Source organism: Haliaeetus leucocephalus, unplaced genomic scaffold, assembly GCF_000737465.1.
Source record: "Haliaeetus leucocephalus isolate CR32 unplaced genomic scaffold, Haliaeetus_leucocephalus-4.0 Scaffold451, whole genome shotgun sequence".
In the NCBI taxonomy this organism is placed as follows: Eukaryota; Metazoa; Chordata; class Aves; order Accipitriformes; family Accipitridae; genus Haliaeetus; species Haliaeetus leucocephalus.
The window spans coordinates 6,102,234-6,129,733 of NW_010972887.1; the positions used below are offsets into that span (position 1 = coordinate 6,102,234).

The 27,500-nt window shown below is 40.2% G+C and overlaps 1 protein-coding gene across 2 annotated transcripts in view; it reads left to right on the forward strand.

Annotated features, from left to right (window-relative positions):
• ARHGAP15 (Rho GTPase activating protein 15) overlaps positions 1-27,500 on the forward strand; it is a 337,681-nt gene that overhangs the window by 275,720 nt on the left and 34,461 nt on the right. For both annotated transcript variants that reach the window (XM_010575190.1, XM_010575189.1), the window contains exon 13: positions 176-310. In XM_010575190.1, the coding sequence (XP_010573492.1) occupies positions 176-310 (135 nt within the window). The remainder of the gene's footprint in view (positions 1-175; positions 311-27,500) is intronic.

Sequence of the window (27,500 nt, forward strand, 5' to 3'; positions counted from 1 at the left end):
AAAAAAAAAAAAGAAAAAAAAAGAAAAAAAAAAAAACATGCACAGCACCAAACCTCTAGGTGCAGAAGGCTGTTAACGGTTGCTGATGATAGTAGGCAAACATTAACATAATAATTAGTGTCTTGTAATTGTTTCATTAAAACCAGTTGTTCCATTTCTCCTCGTGTTTTCCCAGAAGAGAAGCTGAATTTGGACGACAGCCAGTGGGAGGACATCCACGTTGTCACCGGAGCACTCAAGATGTTTTTCAGAGAGCTGCCTGAGCCGCTGTTCCCATACTGCTTCTTTGAACAGTTTGTGGAGGCGATAAGTAAGTACATCAGATACAGTAGAAGCTAGTGAAATAGCCTGTTATATAAAAATAATAATAAACTTAAAAATAGAAGAACAGAGGCATCTCAAAGCTGACTTACCTTCCATTAGCCGTGATCCTGTCTTTTTATTGTTTTTGACTGCCTTTTATCTCCTACAGCATTTTGTTATTTAACTGGAGAAAAAATATCAAATTATTGATCTATAAATTTTGTATATGCGATTTAACTGTAGTGCCTAAAATGGTTTAGGAAAGGAATTAAAATGTGTATGTATTCAAAATATGCTAGGCTGATAATCCATATATCCCCAAACACAAGAGAGAGACTAATAATTGTGAATCATGTTAGAAGGGGCTGTCTTTATGTTAATCAGAATGAAATGCGTGTGTTTTGTTCCACAAGGTTGCAGACTCTTGCCTTGCAGTGATCACAAAAAGAATGCAAAAACATTCATGTTCTCATTTTCATATCTACCTTTGCTGCTTTTTTTTTTTTTAATGGTTGGCAGGCATCAAAAGTATTTTCAAAGTCCAAGGCATTTATTCTGTTACATGTCTCTGTGGTTTGTGTGCTGCAAACCCTCTCTGTACTTAATATATGCAGGTGCATTTTGTAAAACTATATCAGCTTGGAAAAACTTGACTAAAAAACCAGGGAGATTTGGGGGGTTACTCCTGTTGGAAAGGGGGGGGAGGGAGAGGGATAACTTAAAGGGGAAAAGCCTAGTAGGAGATTAATTAAAGATCCAATAGAGAAAAATCTCTAGGAAAAAAACCAAACCCAATAAAGTACTTAGAGATCTGTTTTCTGGATGATGGGCATGCATATTTGCCATCGCTGTTAATGAGAGCTGTGTGTGCACATGCGCAGCTGTCAGAGAATATGAAACCCTTAATGTACGGCTCACTTTGATTTTATATTCATAAGAGTCTTTAGTTCAACTAAAGCTTTTCAAGACCCAGCATCAGATATAATGAGGTTAAATACATCTTACAAGATCCTTCCCTTCTCGGTTATTTAGAGATGCAGTGCAGTTAAATGCCCAATGTAAAGAAATGCATTACCTGAAAGTTTACTCTTGGCAGCTCACTTTCTGCCCCTTTCAAAGGAAACTAGACGGAGAACATCATCTCTCGAGTTTTAAGTTCCTGTTGCACAGTCTCTGCACTGCCTAGAGGGGAAAAACAATAAAGAATTTCTTACTGTTCTGCATCAGTTTCTGCGCTGCATTGGGATAAGATGCTCATTGAAGCACCAGCACTTGAACGTGCCCTTCAGGTGGTTCTCGATTCACCTGCTGTGTCCTCTCGGAAAGGAGGAGCTGTGGTGCCTTAAGCGGACGCGGTCAGTTCAGGGGGCACAGCCTGGTGTGCCATTCGCGTCTCTTCTTACACAACTTTATGCTGCAGCCAACTGTTTAATACCTATCCTCCGCCGTTATCACCTTCTCTTCGTGATAATCCACCATTGTACTGGTCTTCTGGGGCTAAACTTAGTCTTCCTGCCCCTTATCGCTACTTTTCATTGCCCTTTGGTGTATGCTTTGGCTGAGCAAACACTATTGTGTTCTGAAGAACATTATAAGGACACCATGATCTCATCTTTTGTGCTGCCTTCTGCTCTCATCCTCTCTGCTAGTGTCCAAGTCAGGGTGATTTGAAATCTTTTGGTGGCCCAGTGGGGAGATTTTTTGCAGTTAAAATAACAGGTAACCCGTAATAGACTTGCGAATTAAGAGTTTGAAAGCATGTCGGGAAGAGACTGTCTACTAAAGCATTAATATTCATGAGTGAGAAATTAATGTCCCTTTCTGCTATTTGAACTATTATTAATTCTTATTATGATTTTGAGAGCCATTATACACATTGATAGGCTAATGAACAGTCATTTATAGAGGGATTTTAAGACAGTTTGTTCCTAGGAAGAAAATGCTAGCACTCTAAGACATGCTTCGCACTATTTCAAAACCCTAATTCTTGTTGCTTGCTTTACTGCACATCAGGGTGATTTCTACCTAATCCAGCTGTCTAAAGTAATCTACGATTTCCAATCAATCTTCTCTTTATTTGGCCTTTACTGCCACAGTATCTACAAATCCGTATTCTTACTGACTCTACTTAAAAAACGTCTATAAACAACAATTAGGTGTTTTCAGTGTTTTGGAGCTCTTCTGTATGTTAATAGTCCTGAGGCAAAGTAAAAAATCTCTTTTCTTCAATATCATTTCCACTGCAGCTGATTCTTTCGCTACTTTGTGCTAATTACTCTGCCTGGTCAGTACTGAGCTGCTAGAAAATTTCCCTTCTTCTTCAGGCTCTTGCGTCTCTGTCTTTTCTGTCTGGTCTTCAAAAATGGGAATTATTAGCATGCAGGGCATGAGTGTGCAGTACAGTTAGAAGGAGTGCTTAAAAATGCCAGAAATAAACCAACCTGATGACGGCTAGGAAAAAGGTAATTAGGACACATTCCCACACTGCCATGATGATTATATCCTTGGACTGGCACAGAGCACCCTTTAGTCAGAGCCATACATTCGATAAGTAAGATGAAGGGGCCTGAAAACCTATCTGTAGTAGGTAGTAACAAGTTACCAATAATACTTCTTGGGGATTTAGTCATTTAGCTAGAAGTTTCAGGAGGAATGAGTACCCAAGAGGTGCCACGGACTCCTTATGCTGATGCTATTTTAAAGATTATGTGAAAAAATCCATAGCAAGCTTAGTATTACTTGTCCTGGATGATGCCATTTTAATTAACATCTCTATTATGTGCATGGGAACAAAATTTTCCAGTACTGTGTATTAGGCAAAGTGCTTGCTCTCCACCTTCAATTTCCCCTATAAATAACTTTAGATATGGCCATAATGTTAGAACAATTTAGATATGACTGAATATTAGAAGATAATTCAGGGCATTATAGAATCTCAGAATTCTGGTCGTCAGGCTGAAGCTGGATAATTACTGTTCATATAGCTTATATTGGAGAATTTATAAATGATAAGTGGAAGGCCACAAGACCTCTGACCTAATACTAATTTTGTTTCTTAGGATTGGGAAAGCAGTTTTTTTCAAGGACTTTGTCTAGTATATTACTGGCAAGTCATTTTGTGGTATTTTGGATGAAATATGCACTTGTAAAGTGTGCCCAAATGCTGCTATGAAGTCAGGTTCAGCCACACTTAAATTACTTAGCACCGCAAATAGTTCTATTGATTTTCTGGAAGATCAACAGACATGGTTCAACAGATTGTCTGCAAGTAAAATTGTGCTTCATGTGAGTAAGGTGGTAGAAGTGCCAATAACTGAAACACTTAATCACCTTATTTACAGAATTCAACCCACATGGCCATGCAAACTTATGCCAGGACTTCAGCCACTGAAACCAAAAAATCTACCCCCAAAATCTGTTGAGAAATATTACCAGGTAAACGTGTTAGTTGATTTTAAAACTTCATTTTAATTGAACTAGTTTTGTCGAAAGGTCTCAGGCAGAAGGCATGGAAAAAAAAGAAATTTCTCTACTACAGTCGTCTATGCAGTGATGGCTGATATCCACAGCATAGGAAATATTCAAGTACCGACTAGTCCTTCCAGATCTTTTCAGCTGGAGAAAGCTGTATAGACTGTGCATCTGTATAGACAGTGCATCTGTCCAACTGCAGTTACAAAAAAACCCCACTGATATTCCACAAAGGAAAATTCCACCCAGTTCCCAAAGCTGCAACATCTGTCTCTGGTTTGGAAGGCTTGAGTTCAGGTCTTTGATTTTCTCTGCAACAGGTTGGAAAGATTACTACATTGGAAAGATTTTTTTCAATGGGGTCTAGTGATTATGCCTTCATTTCAGTTCCTTATCTCTAATATGAATTTAATAGGTGTCACATAAGTCCTGTAGATAAATAGGTGATTTATTGTTTAAAATGCACCCACAGAGACAGACGTATATGTATGTATATACTCTAAATAGAAATCCTTTTGCCAGAATTATGATCCTTCTGCAGTTTTCTGAATGAAGGTATCTCTTACTGCTGTGAGTTTCCCACTAAAGGCAGATGAATACAGGAATGAGATTAATAAAAACGTAGTGCTGCAAAATCTGACTTGCAGGCTTTCAAGTGGAATCCACAACCTCATACGAGATATCTCAGGCCTCACTATGAGGAACAGAAAACACGGGATCCACATCAGCCACCAGGTCCCTGGAGAAGGGACAGCATTTGTAGGACACCAGACCTAGTTAGCATATATGGCGTAGGTCCTGGCAATGCCCCCCAGGATCAAACCTTCCGAGACACTTAGGCAAAGTAATTCCCCATCGCTGGAGCTCAAGGTTTTCGACGCTAGCAGAAAAAGAAGCATTTCTCTGTACAGGGAGAAGTAGAGCCATAGGCACCTAAAATTCTTCGAAGGCCGCAATCGCAGCATCTAATTAGCTTATGCACCTTCAGGGATAGATGGCAGCTGAATAAGGTTTTTCAGAATTATAATGGTAAATTTAAGTGCCTACACACTACCTAAGGTCCACATTAGATACTCATATAATTTTTGTTTTTTTCAAGATCTGGATTTCTTTTTTTTTTTTTTTTGATTGCTCTGATAAGCCATTAACACTTTTTTCAACTGATTTCACACATATCCTTTCGATATATCAATTAGGGTCTCCTGGTGCATGCTAAGCAGAATTCACAATGTCGTTCCTATCAATCCTATAATGCTATGTGTTACCCTACTATATGGAAACTGAAGACGGTTATTTAGCATCTTACGCATGATAGAGTTTTATAGCATTTTTGGTTATTGAAAGATGTTAGATAAAAAATTTATTACAGTTTTGCTGGTATGAGATACTGGTCTTTACTGGTCTTGTCTGACAAAATCTATGAAGATAACATAGCAAAGCAGTAAACTCTTTTTTCATGAGAACGATAGGCTTTTTTTAAACCCACAACAGCTAGAGGTGCTATGAGTAGTTGTCAGTCCTCTCCATGATGGTCAGTTGTCTTCATCTCCAGGATGGCTGGCACCAGTAAAAAGGTTTTCTCTGAGCTTGGGCTCTAGTGCTGCTTCAGAAAGGTCCCCCAAGAACACGCTGCCTGTGTGGCTCGAGACAACACGTTGCAGAAACTCACATCTATCTGGGCAATGATCATGCTTCGGTCTTCAGCAGGCCATAGCAAATTTTGCACTGAATAATGCAGCTGTTGAGGAGTTTGCATGGAAGCTGTCTGCACCAAAACCAGGCAAAAAAAACTGTGTCAGGAGGCAATAAGCAAATCTAGTCATTGATACATAATCATGATCAAAGAACAGAGCTACACTGGTTGAAAACATAGCGTAGCAAGGACCTGCTCTGAACTACTATGCAGTGTTATGAAAATAGTAGCTGGGAAACAGAAAGGAAGTAAATACATTCATTTATTCTGACAGTCATAACATCCTTGTATCATCTTGGTGGAAAGTTACAAAAGATGTCTAAAGAGATTTTCAAAAGACATCTAAAGAAACCTCACTCGAGGCTTACAAAGAACAAGGCTCAAGGCCAACTCGTCTTGGAAAGACAAGTCAGCATATTGCACTGTAAGAAATCCATGACAGTCTCTTAACATCATCACGTAATAGGTTCCTGAGAAACCAAATCTTATCAGTCTCTGGCATTATGCAAATTTCTGTCATAATCTCAATCTGTGGGCTTCGAGTCCTAATCAAACTGCCTTCAGATTCACAGTTGGCGAGCCTCCTATTGAAATCGTTTTCCTATCCTCCATTTACTTGTCCAAGGAAGTTTTGGGGCTTGGCATGGCATCAGAAAGCCTCAATTTCATGTGAACATGGTGATTTATAAACAAATCCAAGGTCACCACAATATATCTCACATAATAAATCATAATTAATACCTTTTTGTCCAAATCCAAGTATCAGAAGGCAGTAGAAATCCATAAACTAAATGTGAACAGAACAAAAAATGTGTAGAAATGAGTAGCATTCAGAAGCTGAGGTGCAACTCTTTAAAAGATTTCTTTAAAAAAGGAACGATTTTGTGAGTAGAGTAATCTCAGGGATATCCATCCATGTAAATATATGAATATGTGTATGGTATATCTGTAGACGTATGTATTCTCCCAAGCACAGTAACACTAACAATAATAATAACAGCTCATTCAGAAAGCGGTACTAGGTATTTTCACTGGAGATTGAGAGCTATTAAATCCATTTTGAAAAGCTTTTTGAAACCTTATCTGGAAAGTTGTGTGAAATTCGGATTCAAGAATGATTAACTGATACTGGAATAGAAAGAAAAAACACATTTTAGAAGAGATGCTAAGATGATATAGGACACAGAGAGACTAGAAGAGAAGGCTTCTAATCTATAGGTGTTAACAAAATACAGACAAAAGGTGTATATGATCATCCTGAGTGAAACCAATAAGTACAAAAAATAGATGAGAAAGAGCAGTTTAAACTAAAGAACTGTATTCCACAAGAGAGGGGTATGAACTGGCTACGAATATATTTAAGCTTTAACATTCCCAACTATTGTAGCTACCGCATTCTAGCACAGTCTTCACTCAAATTCGAGGCAGTAAGGAAGCATACCTCCACCGAAGATGTAAATGGAGGCTGTCATATTTGTAATAGCAGCAAACTGGTAACGAAGGAGGTTCATTCCAGGCTTTTTGTTCCCAGGAGGTGTCAAGGAACAATATGCCCCAGTAACCTCCCTGTGCTCTTTCAATGACCTTCCCTTCACAGTTGAAAACTGTTTCTGCTCGACAGCATTTTTAAATAGATCTTTCCAGGTCTGGAAGCAACTGTTTTAGGAAAAAAAAATAAAATTGGAGGGCATGCCTATGAACAGATTTTTTCTTTTGAGGTGGAAAATAGCCCAACATGTTCAGAAATAAAGGGCATTGAAAAGAAAATTAGTGGGTAAAACATTTCTTCCTATTTTTTTGTTGCTTAGAAAGTTTTAATTAAGTTGTTGGAAGGGAAATGAAAAGAAAATCTACACATGAAGGTTTAGCTCCTCGGCAGGGCTTTGCTCTGTGAAGGATGCCCAGTTAACACCTGTCCACAGGGAGCCTGATTCTAGACTGACTTTGGTTTGTTTTTTTTTTTTTCAAAATATAAGCACCTGCCTTTAAAACGAGATACGTTGCAGTATTTACTAGTCCTTTTCTTCTGTTAGCGTACAATTCTGTTGGGCTACAAAGAACACTTCATAAAACTCTTAGGTGTGCACTGAAATAATATTTTAACTAGGTTTTTCCCCCTCGTGAACTTTACCTAACACAGTGTTCCAGTGACACCATCCAATCAGTTCATTTACTTTTTGAGGAGAAGCTGAGGAACCTCACTGAAAGGGTTACACCAGTGAGGAAATTTGCCTTAATATTAAAGGAACAGAAAAACTGTATAATTTCATCTTATAAATATGGTGGAGGCTTTACAATTATCATCAAAGGAAATGAAAAAGTTTTCAAAGAATTTGTACTTGGATTTTGCTGTAATGCAAAAGTTTGCACGGGAGGGACATATTCTCCCCCAGCTTAGTCTTTTTTGTTATCATAGTTATAATTTTTTTAGCATAGTGGAAATTTTATTGCGGATGCCTGGCCTGTCTCTTAACTCATGCTAATTATATTCATAATTAAATGTTAAACAAGAATTGACTAGGCCAACTGGCTTGCACAGGTGTTTGTGATATGAATGGTTTAATGCTTACACCATAAATTATTGGATACAGATCTGCAGTAATCTGCTCAGTGAGAACCTTTTTCAAGAACTTTGCCGTACACGATAGGTCCGGCGTAGCGCTTTGAAGCCAGGACTTGCAAATAGCACTTACTAGACAGCATTATGGCAAAACTGTGACTCGCCTGCTATTGAGCAAGGACTAACAAGGCTAAAAGTGTTTTTCGGGGCTCTTACCTGCCATGGGACACAGGTCCTGCTCAGAGCATTAAGGGAAGCTGGAGGAATCATTGGACGCTTGGTGGAAATGTCATCTGGGAAGCAGCGTGCCTCACTTCAACTTGCAAAAAAAGTTATTTATATTTGTAACTGATTAATCGCTGAGGCTCCAGTAACTCTCTGTTAGCTTACAGCAACCGCCGGTTGACAGAGTGCGGAATCGAAAACTTGCGAATGGAAAAAGACATGGGTTTCAGTTTGCTCCTCTTCTACTTACTTTTGGGGCATGGAAAATAGTCTATTTATGTAATTTAAATTTGATCTGTGGTTGAGAAACTCTTTTCGTAGTGGAAAGAAAGGGCAGAAGGAAGAAGCAAGCCAACTTGAAGAGTTCATATATGGGTTAGTGTAAGAGAAACTCAGAGAGAAAATCAGGCAGGAGAGAATGGCGAAAGAAAAGATAAAGAGAAACTGAGAAATCTGAGCAACAACACTGGGCAGAAAAGAGGAGGAAAAAGAGAAAGAAGGAGCACTTTAGTGACTGTGACAAGATCTCCGTAACCTGGAGTGTTTGTGGGAGGCAGGGGGAGAGGAACTTCTCATGAAGGTTATCTGGAGCTCTTGACAAAGTGAGAATTGGCACCCTGGGTTTGAGGGGAAAAATGTTTCATCAGGCTTGCGAGTGAAGCTTCCACTCGGGGAAAGTAATAACAGGAGGAGAAGCAGCCTATAATGCCCCAGTTACACAATTTCAGAGGTGCAAAAATGGAAGAGATGAGGGGGGGAAAGTGGGAAAAGAAAACCAAGAAGAGGGAAAAGAAGAACCTTCAAGAAGAAGAGAAGGGGAAGCTGAAAGTCATCACCTGCAGTGCTGCGCTGTCTTCCTCTCTCCATACACCTTCTCACTATCTAAAAGTTGCTACCTTCCCCAGATAAGAGTAACACCACACATCTCTGCGTGGTGGCACGTTGGGTCTGAACCAGCAAAGAATAGCATGGTAAAGTCTTGGTGAAAAAATAGATGATAACTGAGTTGTTCTCTGGTCCTCGTCATGCAGATATTTGAAGACCTGGACTAGTACGCTCTTTGAAGATCGAGACTACTACAGCTGTAGTATTCAGAGTAGGCACTAACTTTATGGAGTACTTTTTATACATCCCAAATACTTCAAGCAGCTTTGGCCCCTGGTAAATTTAAGCTGTGTTCACTTATACCAGTCCTTCAAGGGACCACTTACATAGCACCATGGAGTCAGGGAAGGCTCTTTGTAACTTCAGACAAGACTCCTGACAATAATGTGTTAAATGAGCTAGAAGAAAATGTATAACTTTAGTCTTTACATTTAGGACCATGACAAACCTTTGGGTGAGAATCTGGTAGAAGTAAAATTAATACAGACCCTGCTTTAACTGTACCTTTATCACCTGAGAGCAGTAATAGGTCAGAAAGGAGTTACAACAGCTCGCTTTTTTTCTGGAAATGTTCTAGAAATGATCTGAAAATGGCATGGAGAAGGAAACAAGAAATTAAATGTTCTAAAAATTCCACAAAGTAGACCGGCATAGAATCAAGTCATGAATGGTCAAAAAAATATCCTCACGGTTTACCGTAGCAGCGCTCATACGGGCTTGGAAAAGAAAAACGCCACGTTGCTAAAGGGCGTGATAAAACACAATAATATGACAGGAGTAATAACAATAGCACTATCTGCAGAATACTCACTGGTGATGGAGAATTTCAGAGAACAATTAAGTCACAGGTTGAAATCAGGCACACATTTGCCGGGGTGGAAATCTAAAGCCCCCTCCCCTGAAAGCATCGCTTGAAACAGGCCTGGCTTCCCAACATCACCGTTTTGAGCGGATCTGTGTCTGCCACGGGAAGCGCGATATTGCAAACTGAAATACTTTGGGAAAGTAATGATGTCTAAATGTGAGGGTAGGCTTGTGTTCTTACCAAGGCTGGGCCAGAGTTCAAAGTTAATAGGATTTATAATGTCTCTTGAGGGACACAAATTGTGAAAAAGTAGTGCTGGAAAACTGGGTAATGTGGCTGCGGAAAAGCATCTTTAGCAGCTGTGCTACAGCAGCTGTACCAGATAACAGCTAAAAAGAGAAGTCAAGAAAAGTAAGAAATAGTGTGGGAATGGAAGCAGTAAGTAGTGCTGCACATCCTCCTCCTAAATGGATGTCAGGGAGTGCGCAGCCCCGAGGCAACCTATTGCACAAGAAACTCATTGAACAAATTTTTTTACTTTTAAGGATGCTTCCTTGGATGCAGAAATGTTTCTGCGATCCACTGCCTTGTGCTTGTAGCACAGGTATTGAATTTGAAATGCCCACAAATTTGAAATAAAATGCAATTTCTCTTGCTTCCCAGAGAGTCAAACTGCTCTCTTTGACTGCGTTCTATATAAAATTCATTAGCCTGTTAACCCGTTTGACTCTTGCTACATTTTGGCCAAAGCACTAATGCTTTAACTGCCTGGGAAGGTAGTATATCACACAGATAATCTCACTAAGATCAGGAGCACAATCTAATTCACTGACAGCTCATGGTCTGACTCATTCACTGTTAAACACTTTTGAGTGATAGTGTTGCACTGGGAAAAAAAAAAAATTGCAAGCCAGGCACAAAAACTCTTCACCTAGGTTTGCTTAGATGGTTAGAAAAATCAAACTGTGTATTAATCACTCATACAAAACGTAAGATCTGAAGCAACCAGAAAGGTGGGACTCTCAAAGGTTTTAGAAACCTGAAATGTGACTGAGAACTGGAGATCTGCTTAGGCTCATATGAAATACCTGGTCTTTGTAACTCATTATCAGGAGAGCCCTGGCGAACAAGGGAAATATTTTCCAAGCTGGCACTGCTACAGTGTCATGTAAAGGGCAATAGCTGCACATACAGAGAAAGCGCGAGGTGAGCAGTGACCGGGACTAAAACCCAACCTAAATTGCACTGTATATCTTCTCCCCACACTCCCACAGGTGACATTGAAAGTAAAGAGGGACAGGGAGGAAAATGCCCTGGTACCTACTGGGTGCCTATCATAAGGAGGGCAAATAAAGTGAGTGCGCAAGCTGTACCAGCTCTTTTTCTTTTTTTTTTTTTTCCTTTTTCATTTCAATTTTTATTTTCTTTTTCTTTTTTCCTTTTTTTCCTTTTCCTTTTTTCCTTTTTCTTTTTCTTTCCTTTTCAAACAAAAAAAAAAAAAAAGGGAGAACTGGGAAGATTTGCCTCGCAGGCAGGTTTATATATGCTTCTGCAGCTCCAGCCCTGAGCTATCAAGTGCCACTTCTAGAATAGCCTTCTCCTTGGCTCGTGTTTGATTTGCATCTGTATGTTCACATACAGCCAGAACTAACCTACGGTCTCTGCAGCTGAGGTTGTTTCTTGTTTTTCTTTACACCACAAATCAGGGCACCTGATGAGGCTACAGTCCTGCTTGCAAGATGAAGTGTATTAACATTTTTTTAAAAATTAGCCCCCTGTGTGGATATAAATCTTCCGCAGATAAGTATCAAAACCTTGATGAGAGTAACCACTTTAGGAGACGTTAGTAGAATTTGATCCAAGATATGTGTTTTTGCTTCGAAGCGGTAGCTGTCCTTTAGTTCAGATGGTATTTGTGAATCACTGCCTCAAAAAAGGGGTCTTTTGGCACATGCTTTAGGCTGATGACAGGCAAAATGAAGTAGATTCTGTCTCAGAAATCTCCAAAAATAATCTTAGGTTTGACATAACACACCATGTCATGAAGTGATATAAGCCACATAAGCAGAAAGCAGGCTTTAAATTTAAAGAAGAATAATCCTATTTTCAGATAGGATACTTTCCATCAATTTGGATAACAAATATCTGATGCAGAATATAGGCAGTAAGCTGTTAATGCTGAGATCCCTTAAAACCTGCGATTCCTGGTGGTTGGTGACTGTGGTAGCCTGTTTTCTACCTCTGCCATCTGATAGTTGCTCAGACTAGCCACACGCACGCAGCTCAAGCCGGCACACATGCACTAAAGAATTCTATCTGGAAATAAAGATCTGGTTTTTTACTGTCTTTAACCCCTCAGCAGCAGTGATCTAGAGTTCCCGATGCTAAAGAGTGATGCGAAATGCGTTAATGCTTAGCACTGGGAAATCCCAACTCCTGGTGCCAAGAGGTTCATAAATATAGTAATGAAACCTCTTGACTCAAAGTGAGCACTATTTAACAGAACAAGCATGAACAGCCTTTAGGAGATTTTGCAGCTGGATTTGTTCCACTGTGTCAGAGCTGAACCTCCATGATAGTAGTTTTAAAAACTGTGCATGGCTAAAAAAAGAGAGTTTAAGGAAGCCAGGCAGCCAAAAATTAAAAATAAATAAATAAATACATCTGTGAAAAGGAAAAGTAAATACACCACCGTATCACATACCAGAAAAACAGGCATCGAGAATCCCCAAGTCTGAATTCAGTGACAGATGTCAAGGTCTTTGGGAAGTGTCCACCAAGCTTTATTTTGCACATGTTCCTGAACAACTAAAACGAGTACTTTATGTGATAATTTACTAGCAAATCAGTATCAATAAATCAGAATCATGTAAGCAGTCATGTTTATTATATCCTTGTTGCTTAATATTCATGATAGTAATTTATTTTTATAGTACAGTTTCACTGTTATCTCCTCCATTGCTGTAACTTTGAGTCAAGCAAGCTGCAAGAGTAGAAGGTCAGGTAACCCTTTGAAGGCTGTAAAAGTTCATTCACTTGGAATTTGCCTGGTTAGGTTTTTTTGAGAATGCTTTAGTGGCTCCTTAAAATATTTATACTCTAATTCCTAACCTAACATTATTTATTTAACAAATATCACTGCAAAATGAGAGTTGTAAAGCAGTATATGGATACCAACTCTATAAACAAAGAATCCAAAATTTCTAGAACTGCACAATTGAAAACGGTCATGAAATCTGGTGTTAAGGTCTGTATTTTAACAGAAACTCATACTTTTCTTTTAAAAAATTTAAGGCACACACTTATTTAAGACTTCCTAATGTTTTGCAATGGCAAGAATGAAATTAAAATTAAGATATTTTTTTCTTTAAAATGTTAAAAACAGAAAGAAATTTGATCCTGGATTCATCAAGGTGTTTTGCTGTGCTTTCTCAGTTTAAATGGAAGCAAATGAAATTCCCACTTCAGGCCACTTTTCCCTTCAAGAGAACCACAAAGGAGTTCTCATCTAAGTAGAAGTCAGAACCAAACTTGTAGGACTTGTTAACCAGGTTGGCACTGATAGAAACAGGAGGGTTTATCCATGGGACATGCAGAGTACAAACAGCTACAACTTCTACCTGTCACTCCTACTGAAACACTCCATTACTGACGTAGTGAGCCCTTAGTAACTTAAGATCTAGTCTTTAATAGTGCATTTTAACAATGTTCAACAGATTTAACTGGGTAAGCCTTGTTTCTTCTTTTCATGTACTTTTTGGTAGAAAACTCTATTTTACCTATGCCAGTTGAGATAAAAGGACCCATACCTTTCTTTTAGTGGAGTCACAAAGCATGATTAGGTTTAATGAGAAACAGCACAAATTCAGAGATGATGTAGATGTCAAGTTCTTCTGCATTGCCCATAAATCAGAAATCAGCAGAAGAATTCTTGATTTTCTCTGGCTTTTTTTTTCTCTCATATTTTTCTGTGCTGCTGATCTGCTTTACCGTTTCACGTCAGACTGAGTTCATGTGGTGGAAGAAGCATTCAATATGTAAAACTCTTCTGGTTAAAGACAGTCTGTAACTATACAATGGCCTTATTGGTATGTCCCCTCGTCTTTCATTTAAGGATGAGCTTTTGATGAAGCTGTATTGGTTACTGCACATAATCAATTGTTTCTCATCTAGGAACATATTTTTCATTAGACAGGAGGTGGCGGCCACACAAAAAAATATTGCTGATTAGATGAACGAAGTATAAACCTACCTCATCACAAAGATAAGATCTAAAAATGCTTCAGGATTATTTATGGCAGACAAAAAATATGACCAGGCTTCAAGAAATGATGAAGATAAGCAGACATAAAAGACATTTTTATTCTAAGTGTAAACTATCATTAAATGTATTTAGATTTACACCCTATAATTATTATGATTGTAGCAATTAATCAATCAACTGATTAACATGTAGGGTCAGCAGGACACAGTGATCTTATCTTGAAGCTTGAATTAATTAATTATTCCTTACTCTACATTATTATTTTCTACTTGTGAATGTTTTCTCAAAGTGTCCCTATTGACAAAATATGTTTTTTTTTTTTTTTTTTTCCGATGATGTATTGAGTCAAGCACAGGAAGTTACTGACGTACATTTACTAATTTGCCACCAGAATTTCAGATTAATTAAAAGATTTTTAAAGCATCGCATAATTTTTAACTACTTGTTATATTCTAATTACCCAGGTTCAATTAAATTGTTTTCAATGTGGCAACTTAAGAGCTCTCATCTCTTCAAGTGGAGTCAAATTCAGCGGGTGTATATTGTTGCAATGGTATAATTCCGTGTTCATTATACCACAAGCCAGCGAAGTCTTTCTGAGCAGTGTATTTGTTTACTGTCTGTGGCAGCGTGAGGATTTTCCAGTTCCACAGGCAATCCTGCTGTCAGGAGGTCTTCCTGAAATGCAGCTACATTTTAATTTGCTTTATGCAAAAGCATTACTTCCAATATCCTCTTCATTGTGCCGAACATTTCCTCTGTCTCCTTGCAGTAGAATTTGGGTCACTCTGGAGTCGCTAACAAAACTCTTGCTGGCCCTAGAGCAGACACAGTCTTATCCTTTATGTTTGCTTCCTTCAGGTGTTAGTAGTTCATTGCCATTCCTCTGGCATCCTCGGTCATGATTTAACCGAGCTCCTTTTCACCTCACCACATATATCGTTGCTTCTAACACAGTATTCAAGGTTGGGTTTGGGGTTTTTTTTGTTGTTTTGTTTTAGGGTTTTGGGGTTGTGTGAGTATCCTCCTGACCATTTTCAGTGTCTTTCTCATAATAATGGGCTCCAGAACTGGACAGGACCCACCAGTCAAGGAGAAGTGACCCTGCTTCCCTCCCCACCATAAACAGGGATGTCACTGTAAATATCGTGCCAGATTTTACTGCCCTGCTTTGTCTCATTTCCTCCTGGTTATCAGTCCCATGTTTGTTTGACATTCCTGGTTCTTAAGAACTTGGGTTAGGGATTTTAGTTCTTTTTTCTTTTTTCTATCTTATGTTTTCTTATCTTTTTCTTTTATTTCATAGTTGCTAGCTTAAAGTAAGCCCTGATGGCGTTGAAGAAAGACATAAGTGCTCTGTCAGATGGCACCTAATTCGGCGGCTTGTCCCAAAAAACATTCAGATGGTCCGCGCCTGTAAACCCACGTTTCTGTTCCGTTACCACCTACTGATCTGCACTTTGTTTGTGCTCTGATGAATAAGAATATTCAATAGACTTTATATACATCTGCCTCTCCTCACTTGCTGCCCTGGGGACCATGAGGCTCCGGGCATGCTCTGTCTGGGGCTGGTTTAGACACTTAAAGTGGGTTGCAAAAGCATACAGGCCTTCCCTTGTCCTATATTATAACCATCAATCCCATACGTGTCTTAGACGCCCTAAATCATCTTTCCCTTTTGCCTTTTTTTTTTTTTTTCCTCATAATGCAGGGCTGAAACACTCCCCACCACCGTAATCCTTCTCGTTTCTGATATTGGAACTTCCACCAAAGCAGCCCCAAAGAAGATCAAGTCTAAGTTTAGAAGAAATGCCAATAGCCCTCCAGACACCCCACTTTCAGGCAGGGGAGGGATAGGGACCTTTTTTTATACCTCCCAAGAAGTAGCAGTGGCCTTTGGGAAAGCCTTCCCAGAGTGCCTGTCTCACCTCTGCTGTCCTGCTGAGCCCTTCCTCCTCCTCCTCCTCCTCCTCCTCCTCCTGCCATACCCCCATGCAAACACACACAATGCAGTTCTCTTCTCCATGTGTGCTTTTTTTCTTTTCTGCCTCCTTTTTTTTCAGTCTTTAACACCCTACCACAGTGAGGCCATGTCCTGATTCGGGCTGTTGGGCTCTACTATTATCTATATAATCAAAACTAAAAGAGATGCTAAAAATCCAGCTGCTGGCTCTCTCACTGAGCTCTCAGAGAAGTTCATCTTCCAGGCTCTGTGGCTTTTTTAAATGTTAGCGTAGGAGATAGCAGTAATAGTAGTAGGTTTGGGGCCCTAAATACAAAGGGTAGGAGAAGCAGTTATCATCAAGCTTTTGCTTTGAAATGTAAACTTAGCAAAGACTTCCCTGATGAAGTATACATATGGAACTACAAAATGCCACTTTTTATCCATTTGTTTTCCTGACCATAACCACGTTTTCACACTGTCAGCATTTTCATTAGAAGCTCTTTTTGTCAGAGGTTTATAACGAGAATGTAAAGATTTGCTATGGGCTAAATCTCAATCCAAGAGCAAATGTTTATACCAATTCTGAAAACAATCAGCTTGCCCATTTGTAGTTATGCATGTGTTCATCATCTGTTACTGCTTGTCCAATGCTCTGCAACTTCTGGAAGGAAAAAGAGACATCTGGAGGAAAAAAAAAATGCTATCCTGCAGATAGCATACTGTATGTTCTCCTGAGTTATTGAATAAGGTACTACATAAATGCAGGCTTTTCAGTTGATACAAATATTTTTTTGCTTAAGCTTGTCAAATTTACTGCGGAGAATATTTTAACGTGTGGTTTAGACTGGTCTCCTTTTGTGCATTACTTACATGGAAGTTGCGTTAAAAATTCACTGGAAATTATTCACCTGATGAACTGAGCCATGTTTATGATGCCAGGCACGATGAAGTCTTTGAAAATGTTTTAGCTTATCTTATGGACCTGAGGGTTAACAGGGTTTTCCTGTCTGTCACTTCTACTGTGTATCAGTCATTAAGCCCCACGACGTTCTGCGGATGAGTTAAATTTAAAGGATGATTTTTACAGTCTTTCTTTATCTTTCTCTGGCTATGTTGGTGTGAACAAAAAGGTACCTAGCGCGGGCACGTATAACGACATAGAGATAAATTTGCGCACAAAATAAACAGGTAGGATCAGCCTCGCAAAATTATTTGTGTCTGTAAGTCTTACCTGTCCCCAAAATGCCTCATTATCATGTTTATCTGGAAAAACTTCAGAAATAAGTAAAGATAAGCCAGGTACTAAGCTTAAGGTTGCCTAAATTTTAACATAGAAGGTGCCTGAGTTTGGTTGTAGAGCACGTCAGGAAGCTTTGTGATAGCATTTACGTACCATACTCGGTGTTATAAATATTTACCTTTTAATAGTATTAAAGCGATACCTATAACTCAAGTCTCTTTATGGACTAGCGTATACATTAACGCCGCGATCAATGAGCTCTTTCCTTGCCGGTTGAGATGTCGGTGCTGCTGTGTCGTTCAGAAAAGGACATGGTCACCTGAGTCCAGGAGAGAGGCAGAGGCTGGGAAGGAAGCCCAGAGAGAGACGTTTACGTCTCCAGCAGAATGTGGGAGAGCGTTTTCTTCGTGGTTTCTCCGCTGTTCGTGCCTGTGTGTGTATTTACAGGTGTGGGTCAGTTGAAGCTGCTGAGTCTCTCCGAGCGCATCGCCCAGGGTCTCCAAACACCTTACTGAGGGTCAGGGCTACCATCACAGTTGCCAGAAGCACAAAAATTAAGTGCTATAACACTCACCACGTAGTAAATAGCGTCAACCCGGGGCATTTTTCCTTTTTTAAAAAAACTTGGTCCCGTCAACCGCAAAAAAATTAAAATCCTGCCGAGGCTCACCGCAACCCCAGGCTTCCCCGAGCAGAAAACCCTGCCACAGAGCCACTCTGCGAGTGGATTTTCCCCACGGCCGCCCGTCGGTGCCGTTCCCCGGTCCTGCAGGAGCCGCGTTACGTCCCGCCGTCCCCGCCGTGCCGCAGCAGAGCCCAGCTGTGCCGGCAGACTGCGATGCTGGTGCCGGCCAACCCAGCTGGGGCTGCCACGCAGCTGCCAACGCAGACGACGCCTCTAAGTTTACCCAGTAAACCTCAGGAAAATTAAAAAAAAAAAAAAAAAAAAATATTTGCGGCGCTCATTAGAGTTCCTTAGTAGACTACAGTAAAAATTAATTGAGTCGCCCCATCCCAGATACGGGTACTGCTCTGACCGAAGTGGCTGCATTGGTTTCTAAACGGCTATCGTTAAAGCAGTTTGAAAAGTGCATATAGGCCAGCCCGTAAAGCCATTAGGGAATTTATTTTTTTCCTTTGGCAAATAATTCATGAACAGTTATAACTCGTTGACAAATCATTGTGCAAACAATGAAAAGAGTTTTTCAGGATGGTCATGAGCACACATCTGGTATGAATGTTCCCAGAAATACTTCTCCACGCTGGCATGCACAGCCCTTTTGTCTTTGGGAGATTTTGAGTGAATAAAAATGCTCACCTGAATATTTGTAGACATGCAGGCACATCAGCAGATCTCCCTTGAACAAAAAAAAAAAATAAAAAAAAAAAAAAAACAAAACCCACAATATTCTTTCTTTCTTGGCTTTATTCACCCAGCTCTGCTTTCATCCAGGAAGCTTTAAGAACCTAATTAATTATGAGCTAATTAACTAAGCTTTGCAAAGTCATTGTGAGATTGCTAGCATTAGTATAACTATTTCACAGCGAGTAAACTGAGGCACGCAGATTAACTTGCGTAACTTGGGTACCAGAGCAAGCGGTGACAGCAGCAGCCCTCTCATTTCCATTCCCCCCCACTCTGCAAACATTTTTGCTATACTCTCCTGCTCTTCCCAAGCTTCACATCTATCTAGTAAGGGTTAAAACAAGATTTAAAAGCCTATATGAAATCTGTGCAAATATGTGTTTCTGCATAAATCTGGGCCACAAAATTAATATACTTGTATACATTTTCCCCATCTGCTATATTGCTGACACATCCAACTTGCGGCCCAGAACGTTTTAGGGAAGAAAGGGCCATCTCTATGTTTAGTGCAATAGGTCAAGTGGAGTTATAGACTTACTGGTGCACTCAGGCTTCTCCACTAAACATAGAAAGCAGCTTGGGGTACTTAGGAACTTTTCTTCAAATATGCCAAACCGCTGGGTCTTGGTGGGGGGAGGAGGAGTGGTAGTTTAGTTTAGGTTTGGGTTTTTTAATATATGAGGCATTAAATTGCATATTTAGTGAAGAAATGAGTTTCCCTTTGTACTCTTTTATTCTTGTCAGCTCTTATAATATATACGTGTGTATGTGTATGTGTCTACATAACACTTATAAATTTTCCATTAGAAAAAAAGAACCCAAACCACTCCGATGAGGCTAAGGCCATCTCAAACCTCCAAAATAGAGTAGGAGTAATTTCAGGGACCGTGACCTGGGAGAGGCAGCTCTTTTCTAGTTCGTGACCGCAGCCTCCCTTACCCCAGCTGTGTGCCTGTAATATATTTTCCTACATCGGGAGGTAAAGGAGGTGTTCACTTGAAGACAACACGCTGGAGAAATAATGTAGGAATGGTTTGTCCAGAAGCTTAGAGGCTTTACGGAGAGCTTTATCGCGTGTTAGGGGACTGCGTAGCCTGTCCGGTGTGAGGTTGCTGCGCTGCATTCCCCTGGTGCACCAGCCTGCTTATTCTACAGATGCAATCAAAGTGTGTTTTCCAGGAGGTTGGTTACATATCCTTGGGAGGAATGTTGGCCTTTTTTATTCTTTAATTCATTCACTTCTTTTTTTTTTCTTTTTTTTTCTTTTTTTTTCTTTTTTTCTTTCCTTTTTTTTTTTTTTTGCATTGTTTGGCCAGAGATGCCCAATATACTGGGCAATTTTTAATTTCCTGGAATTCCCTTTTTCCAATAAAAAAAAAAAAAGAGTGGTATATTTGTTCTTTTTTTATGGCTTTTATTAGCACCCTACTGGATGTTTGTGCCTAATTAGACCTTGGATATTGTGGTACGTCTGTCTTGTGAGTTTATGGACAAAAAGCTGAGGTCTAGCTGAGCCAGCTCCAAGTCATAACTACAGAAGAATCAGTGTGGCCGCTCTAAGTCACCAAAGGACTCCTCTACGCAGGGGGATTCTCCTGTGGCTTTAAGGTCATTTCTTACTTGTAGAGCCATGTAGTTTTGCTGTGACTTCTGGGAACAGGCGAAAGATCAGAAAGTCTATGTATGCGTCCTCTTTCTTGATCAGTTTGTGCACTGTGAGCTCTGTAGTGTGTTCCTTGTCATAAATAATAATGCATCTACTTGCTTGTAAAATGCTGTTCATTATATACCACTCTTTCCTTTGTAAATACATTTACTGTACTGGCGATGTATTTGCGATGGAAACAGCAGGGTTAGCTGTATCACATGCAGAAATAACATGGCAAGCTTACCTGACTAAATCCCTTTTTCTCGTTGCTGATGGTGGCGCAATAATTAGACATAATTAGGGAACCATGTAGCAGCACGCAGGTGGCAATGAGAGGCTGTATCAGAAAGAAAGGCTAGACACTGTTATGAAGAACAGATTTATCAATAGAAATACAAATAATATTTTGCATTCAAATACTCTTGGGGCTGGAGTTCTGGAAGTATAGGCAGAGGTAGATTTCAATAATATCTAAGTTGGATAACACAAATCAAATTTCTTTTTCAGAATAGACTTGCTTAGGTGCATAGTCTCATATTTTCGGCAACAGCCTGATCTTAAGCTATACTCTCGTGCTCTTCCCAAGCAGCTGAAACAGTTGAAAAAAATGCCATGGAAGTTACATGTATTCTGTGATTTTTTTTAATTTTTTTTTTTAATGTATAAACAAGTAACACCAGCATTATAATGGGGTGGGCAGCGGGGTTGGATTACACTTCCTATTTTTAAACTGTCCATTTATCTTTCATGTTCAGTATGTCAGAAATTACCCAAATCACCCTGTGAAGTCCACCATGCAATGGCACGACTGGGTGAGCTCCCACAATTCGGTTCACCATAGCCAGTTACTCAGTCATCTTTATTGATACAGCAATGCTGTCTTCCACCAGACAGAGACCTCAATATTTGTCTTCTCCACACATTAGGCCTGCCCACATAGAGGCAATGCATCATATATTTATTTGACTTCTTTGGGTTTTGTTGGTGACTCACGCTGGCTGCGTGATGGTGCTTTTGCAGGCAGCAGAATTATTTTATCGCTTTGAGTAGTAACTCCCATGTCCCGTAAAATGCAAAAAGAATAAGATTCTTCACCTTACCCATGTGCCAGATACTAGATTTATTGCTCCTGAATAAATCCTTCAATCCTTCACTCTGTGATTTTTTTTTTTTTACTTTGGAGCATGAGACATATTTGAGGGAAAGAGATAGACTGACGAGCAAAGATGAAAGCGAGACAAGGAAGTTGGGTGCAATGGGAATTGGGAGGATTAGGGAGAGATTTGTGCAAAGACAACCAAGAGATTTGGGTGCAAATAAGTGATTTGCCCAGTTTTGCATTTTGAGACTTGCATGACGGTTGCGTACGTGAACCCTAGGTGTATTTTTGCAGGGCTCTTTGCTAAGCAACACAGGCAGGTCGGAAAGATTCCCTCTCGCAGAGGACAGACCCCAGTCCCGTGATGTCCAGGAGGTGATTTATTACCACTCATCACCAGGTCTTCATGACGAATGACCATATCAAACTGCATTTCCGACAGACACCATCCTGGACAGGAGGTAACTTATAAGCTCACCCCAAAACACTTAGAGAGAAACCTCCCAGCCGTACTGTCATGGTCTAGGGACCTGGGGAGGTCCCACAGCTTGCTGTCATTGCTGCTTTTCCGATTGATGCTAATTAGTTCATTTCTTTCCACGTGAGTAGGAGATCTCTGGGTCGCCAGTCCCTTTGATCAACAGGGAGCCTTTATAGATATACATGGGGTCCATGCTGCTCTTAGATCTCCACTGCAGATGTCCACAGGTTTGAAACTGGTGGATGCCAGATTGCAGAAATAGTGTTTTCTCTTTCTTTTTCTCCCTCTGCCGTGCCTTAATCTACGTACAGTAAAAGGCACTGAATTGAAATGAGAAAGATCTATATAGAGCTCGGTTGCTGTTATTCCACTTGTGCAGAAATCAGCGGAGGATGTTGTTTTCCACCTTTTCTTACTTTTTTCCACAGCCTAGAGCCAGGTCAGCTCAGCTCTGCTCCACGTTCTCTTCCCTTTGGTTTAGTCCTATTTCCAGCTGTCCAACCTATATCCCCTTCAAAAGGCAAAAAATAACACCGGGAAACTATCACTATTTTGAACAGGCTTAAGTTGCTTTTATCTGCTTTAAAAGGAGGAGGATACGGAGCAGCTGCTTCATTACCTCTGTGCATGACTCTAGGTATATCTCCATCATTATTTTACCACTTGTCATATATTCATTGTGAAGAGGGGAGGAAACAGGCATTTATATACTCACTTCATCCTTCCTTGCGTCCCTTTTGTACGTCTCTTCCTCACACGCTGCTTACGGAGACGATGCCACAGAAATAGCTGGGATTGCACTTCATGCATTGTTCCAAGGAGAAGAACAGAACGAGCATTTCCAAAGAGGGCACAATACGCCTTTTGCTGTGCTCTCATTTATAGCATGCACGGTGCAAAAGCAGGTTAGATAAGCATCCAGTGATGTGATTTTATTCTTTTTCTGTTTGTCCTTTACACAATCTTGCAATTTGTAATTGGAAAGAGGTGAAGATGATACACCAGATATAAAGGGAGAAAGCCAGGTGCACAAGTTCATGTGCCATCTCAAAGAGGGAGGGAGCTTAGATTGCAGCCAACTGGGAAATTTAGGTGCACAAACTTAAAACTAATAGTAAACTATCCACATACAATTTTTTGGCAAAGCCAAGACCCCCTCCATTTGTCCAGAGTCGTATACTGTGTGAATGGCTTTGCACGGGAAATGATTCTGAACTTTGCAAATAGCTTTTATTATAGCTCCTCTGTGACACTGCTAGAAAACAGATTAGATCATAGCTCATTTCTCTTTTATTATTCTGACAGTGATTTCATTTGTTCAGAACTTCCATTTTGCCTTTAATATCTCATATGCGGTCACATTTTGGGAGCTTTAGGATGTGTTGGTTCTGCGTTCAGTGCTACATGTCTCTCACCTTAGCCAACTCATTACAGAGAAGCATCCTCCCTAAATAACAAATATTAACAAACATGTATGAACTTCAGATGATACAATTCCCAATTCATTTCCTGGGCTATATCACTGCCAGGGAAGGATCAAATAAGGAGCCTGCCTTATCCCTAAAATAAGGCATGCTAGTGTGGGAAAAGTCCTTTGTTTTATACCTATAAGGGGGAAAATATATTAAATCCTGACTATGCAAAGATGGAGCTGAGCGTCCTCAGCTAGAACTGCAAAAATAACAGTGTTTGATAGCCCCAAACAAGCACTTCAGCCAGCCATTCTCTTCTGCAATACATTACACGTCTGCCCTTTAAAGTCAACTGCATCAGAGCATTTGTACCACGTCGCTAATGCGCTCGCAAAATGAACGTGGCTGGCCCCAACTGAGTCCATTTTAAGACTTGTTTGGTTTTTTTTCAGCGACGTAAAGTCACTGTCCCACGGTTCTTTTCCTCCCACCTACATGATGCTGCCAGAGAGGCCTGACCCGGGATTAGGTCCTTCCCACTGGTCTCCAAACATTACAGCGACCCTTTTGTACCGTCGGTCATTGGGATTGCCTGGAACAGACTTCAGCCGGCTCTAAAGTTATGTTGGGCAACCATCCAGCAGAAAGCTGTTCATTAGAAAAGCCTAAAGGTCATTTTTGCACATATAATATCTTTCTAACCCAGTCTGTGGACAGTAATTAATGATTTAAGCCTAAAAAACCCAGCTAAAACTGAATGCAGTATAAATAAATACCAATAGCCTGCAACAACAACAACAAAAAAACCCCAAAACATTGTGCAGGTCTAGCTAGGATCATTATAGTTAACTAATTTTTGGAAGTAGTATCAAAGCAAAAAAGCTCTACAATTTTATTTTATACGTGTTCAACTGTGACATTGTGACGCTTTTTTTGTCATCTTACGTCTGGATCCTTTACCTACAAAAGCCAGCTGAGGGTTTGGTTTGGTTTTTTTTCCTTTGGATCAGAGAAAGCTTTATTTCTGTGACTGCAGATATTTTAAAATATATTTTAAATGTTTTCTATTATTCTCTCCTTCTGCTCTCCACACATGTTAAAATCCGTTCATAGCAAGGGTCTGCGAAAGGGGCTGGAAACAGCTACGTCCTTTTTCCGGGGCTTGTTTTCTTTGTGAGCCTGCAAGTACGTTGCATTTGTGTGTGTGTGTGTGTGTGTGTGTGTGTTTGTGTGTACGTGCACAGGCTTAGTCCTCAGGTGGAACTGTGGTTCCTGTGCTTTCGTTCTCGAAGCTGTTATTCTGGAAGGGAATGGAGGCAGCTGTGTTTACAGCTCAAGTCTTGGCATACATTTACCAGAATCTATTATTCATATCGTTCAGTATCAGGGAGAGATCTCAGGCCACCTGTCTATCTGACAAATTCACCCTTTTGTGAGCTTTCTGTTCATAGCAAATTATGTTCACATTGATGAATTGAGTTTTTATGAGCATTGCTAACTAACATTCTCACAGAAGGCCAGGGGCAATAGACTGCAAGTGTTTCTGGTCCACAAGTAAATGTTAAAAAGAAAAAACTGCCAGTATTTAAAGACAATTTGCCATGGAGGGATAGTTAAAATATTTGGCAAAGCCTTGATATTTATAAATTCAAGAAGGTCCATAAATTATTACAAATAGTATGCTTATAACAAATAAAAAAATAATAATAATTCTGTACTGCCCCCTGTGATTGTGGAGTATTCTGTGTATTAACAGGTAGCCAGTGATCAAAGCTTTTAACAAATCCTTACCGGGGCTTAACACAAGGTAGGACCCAATTAGTTTGGCAAAGGGGATCTTCCCTTGAAAATCATGCAGTAAAATCTGTGGGACGAAGCTAAGTAAACACAAAACGATGATTTACCTGGTCTTTTCAGCACGGCTCTGGTTCATGTCCAAGATGAGCCACCAGCCATGGGAGCAGCTGTACCCTATAGACAGAAAGATCTGTAGTTATAGATCAAAATATTTCCATAATGAGAGATTTTTGTCAAGATGTGCCGGGACAACTTTCCCAATGCGCACCCAAATTCCTCACGCCCCTTACCCAGCCCTTTGGTAGTGGAAGACAACATCAGGGATGGAGCGTGGCCCATGTCTGGGAGCAAAAGCTAGTGAGTTAGATTGCAAGCCTTGAAGAGAAAATCTCTAAATAAATAAATAAATGCTCAGCTACATCAGGTAAATATATTTACTAAAACACAACGCATCTGGTGCCATTTAATATGTCTTGGAGCACCTGAGACACTGCGTGAAGTGTCGTAGAAGCTCCTCACACCTTGGCGCAGTTGGAGGATAACGTGGATACAACAGGGTAGCTCTCCGACGTGATTAGCTGCCAGCGTCTAAGTGACTGAATCCCACCACAATCACCACAAGGATGCTCTTAGGGGCCCACAAAAATGGGATGGCCATAAGAGCCATTTTCAGTGAGACCCCTGACACTAATAGCCGTATCCCGAGACCAAATTTCCAAAGGGGAAAAATAACACAAAAAGGGAAAAAAAAAAAAAAAGGGAAGGGAAAAACAGTTTTGAGGGAAAACCGATGCTTAAGAGTCCCTCCTCGAGACCCAGAGGAGAAAACTGGGTTGGACTGAAGAAGCCACCCGGCCGCGAGTGCTGGACCGCCGTCCCCCCGTCCCGTCGGGATGCGGCTCAGCATCCCTTCGCGCCCGTGGCGGTGCTGCCTCTCGCCCGCTCCCCTCCTCGAGCTGAAAGCGTAGCAGCTCTGCCCGTTGTTTTGATAAGTGCAAACGGAGCGGCTGGCCCCTTGCGAGCTAGAGCTGCCGTTTCCAAATCTGGACCGCCAGAGAAACAGGTTGCACGGTGTGACCTGCTGATCCGCGCCCGCCTGGCCGGTAGCTTGGCCATAAGGAGCACTGCTGTCACCGTCTTCCCAAATTTCGAGGTGATAAATGCGGTGGGTTGCTTTCAGTGTCTCAGTCAAACCGCCAGTTTGGGAGACCTTTTCCGTTAAGAGCCCTTTGGATTTTTAATTTCGCGTGTGCCGATCAGGTTGACGTGGCTTTTGACCACCATTTTGTCAACTGGAAGCGCGGCGTGAATTTAAGGATAGCTGCAAGCCTGCTCGAGCTGCCCGCTCCGTAATGGGAGAACATTGTTCTGCTTTTGCTATTTTAACCCGTGCGTGCGCTAGGTATCTTCGGCAGTGTCAAACAAATTTGTAGAACTGGTGATTAGTTGCCCAAAGAGCATAATATATGCATTATTAATTATAGAAGGTAAGTTTGGCTAATTGTCATTTCTATACAGTAGCACTGCACGACGATACATTTTAACAATCTATAAATAATTGATAATTTTTTTTCTTTCATCTTCCTTCCTAGTTTGCATAAAACTAATGACTTGGTAAATGTTCCTCGCTTCAAAATATTCCACTGCTCCTATGAAAATTAAACTAACACTGTAACCTTAGCAAATAAGGAGATTTTTCTTCTTATTGTAGGTTAAAAAAAAAAAAAAAAGAGGAAATACAACACTTCCTTGTATCAAATATCTGAGTCTGTGAAATCCCAATGAAAATCATGCATAATATAAAAAAGTGAGTAATAAGGGGACTACTAAAATAAATAGATTTGACTTTTAAAGGATCCAAAAAGAAATCAGGAAAGTTGTGATTTTACTTTATTCTTTAAGTCTTTAGAATGGTCAGAAGCGGTATTTTTTAAGCTTTAAACAGGATAAGACTATGACACACACACAAAAAGATAGATCAAGGAAGTCTTCAGTGTGAAGTGGTAGTATTTTCAATACTTATCAAATAACTGCATGCATAATCCCATAAATCAGGTTAGCTGAAGACTCAAAATTCTTCTTAAATGAGGTGTTTGGGTATAGTTTCTGGCTGCTTTGTTAATATGATTACAGTACCTTGCTGGTTCCTTGAAATGAAGGATTTGCTGCAGCAAAAGTACAGTCTTTTTCTGAGTTCTCTGTTATTTCTACAAATCCACAATCTGTCAGTCTACAACGTTATTGCACTGAGGCTTACTCTCTAATTTTCAGTGCAACTGAATACATTCCCAGAGTTATTGATGACA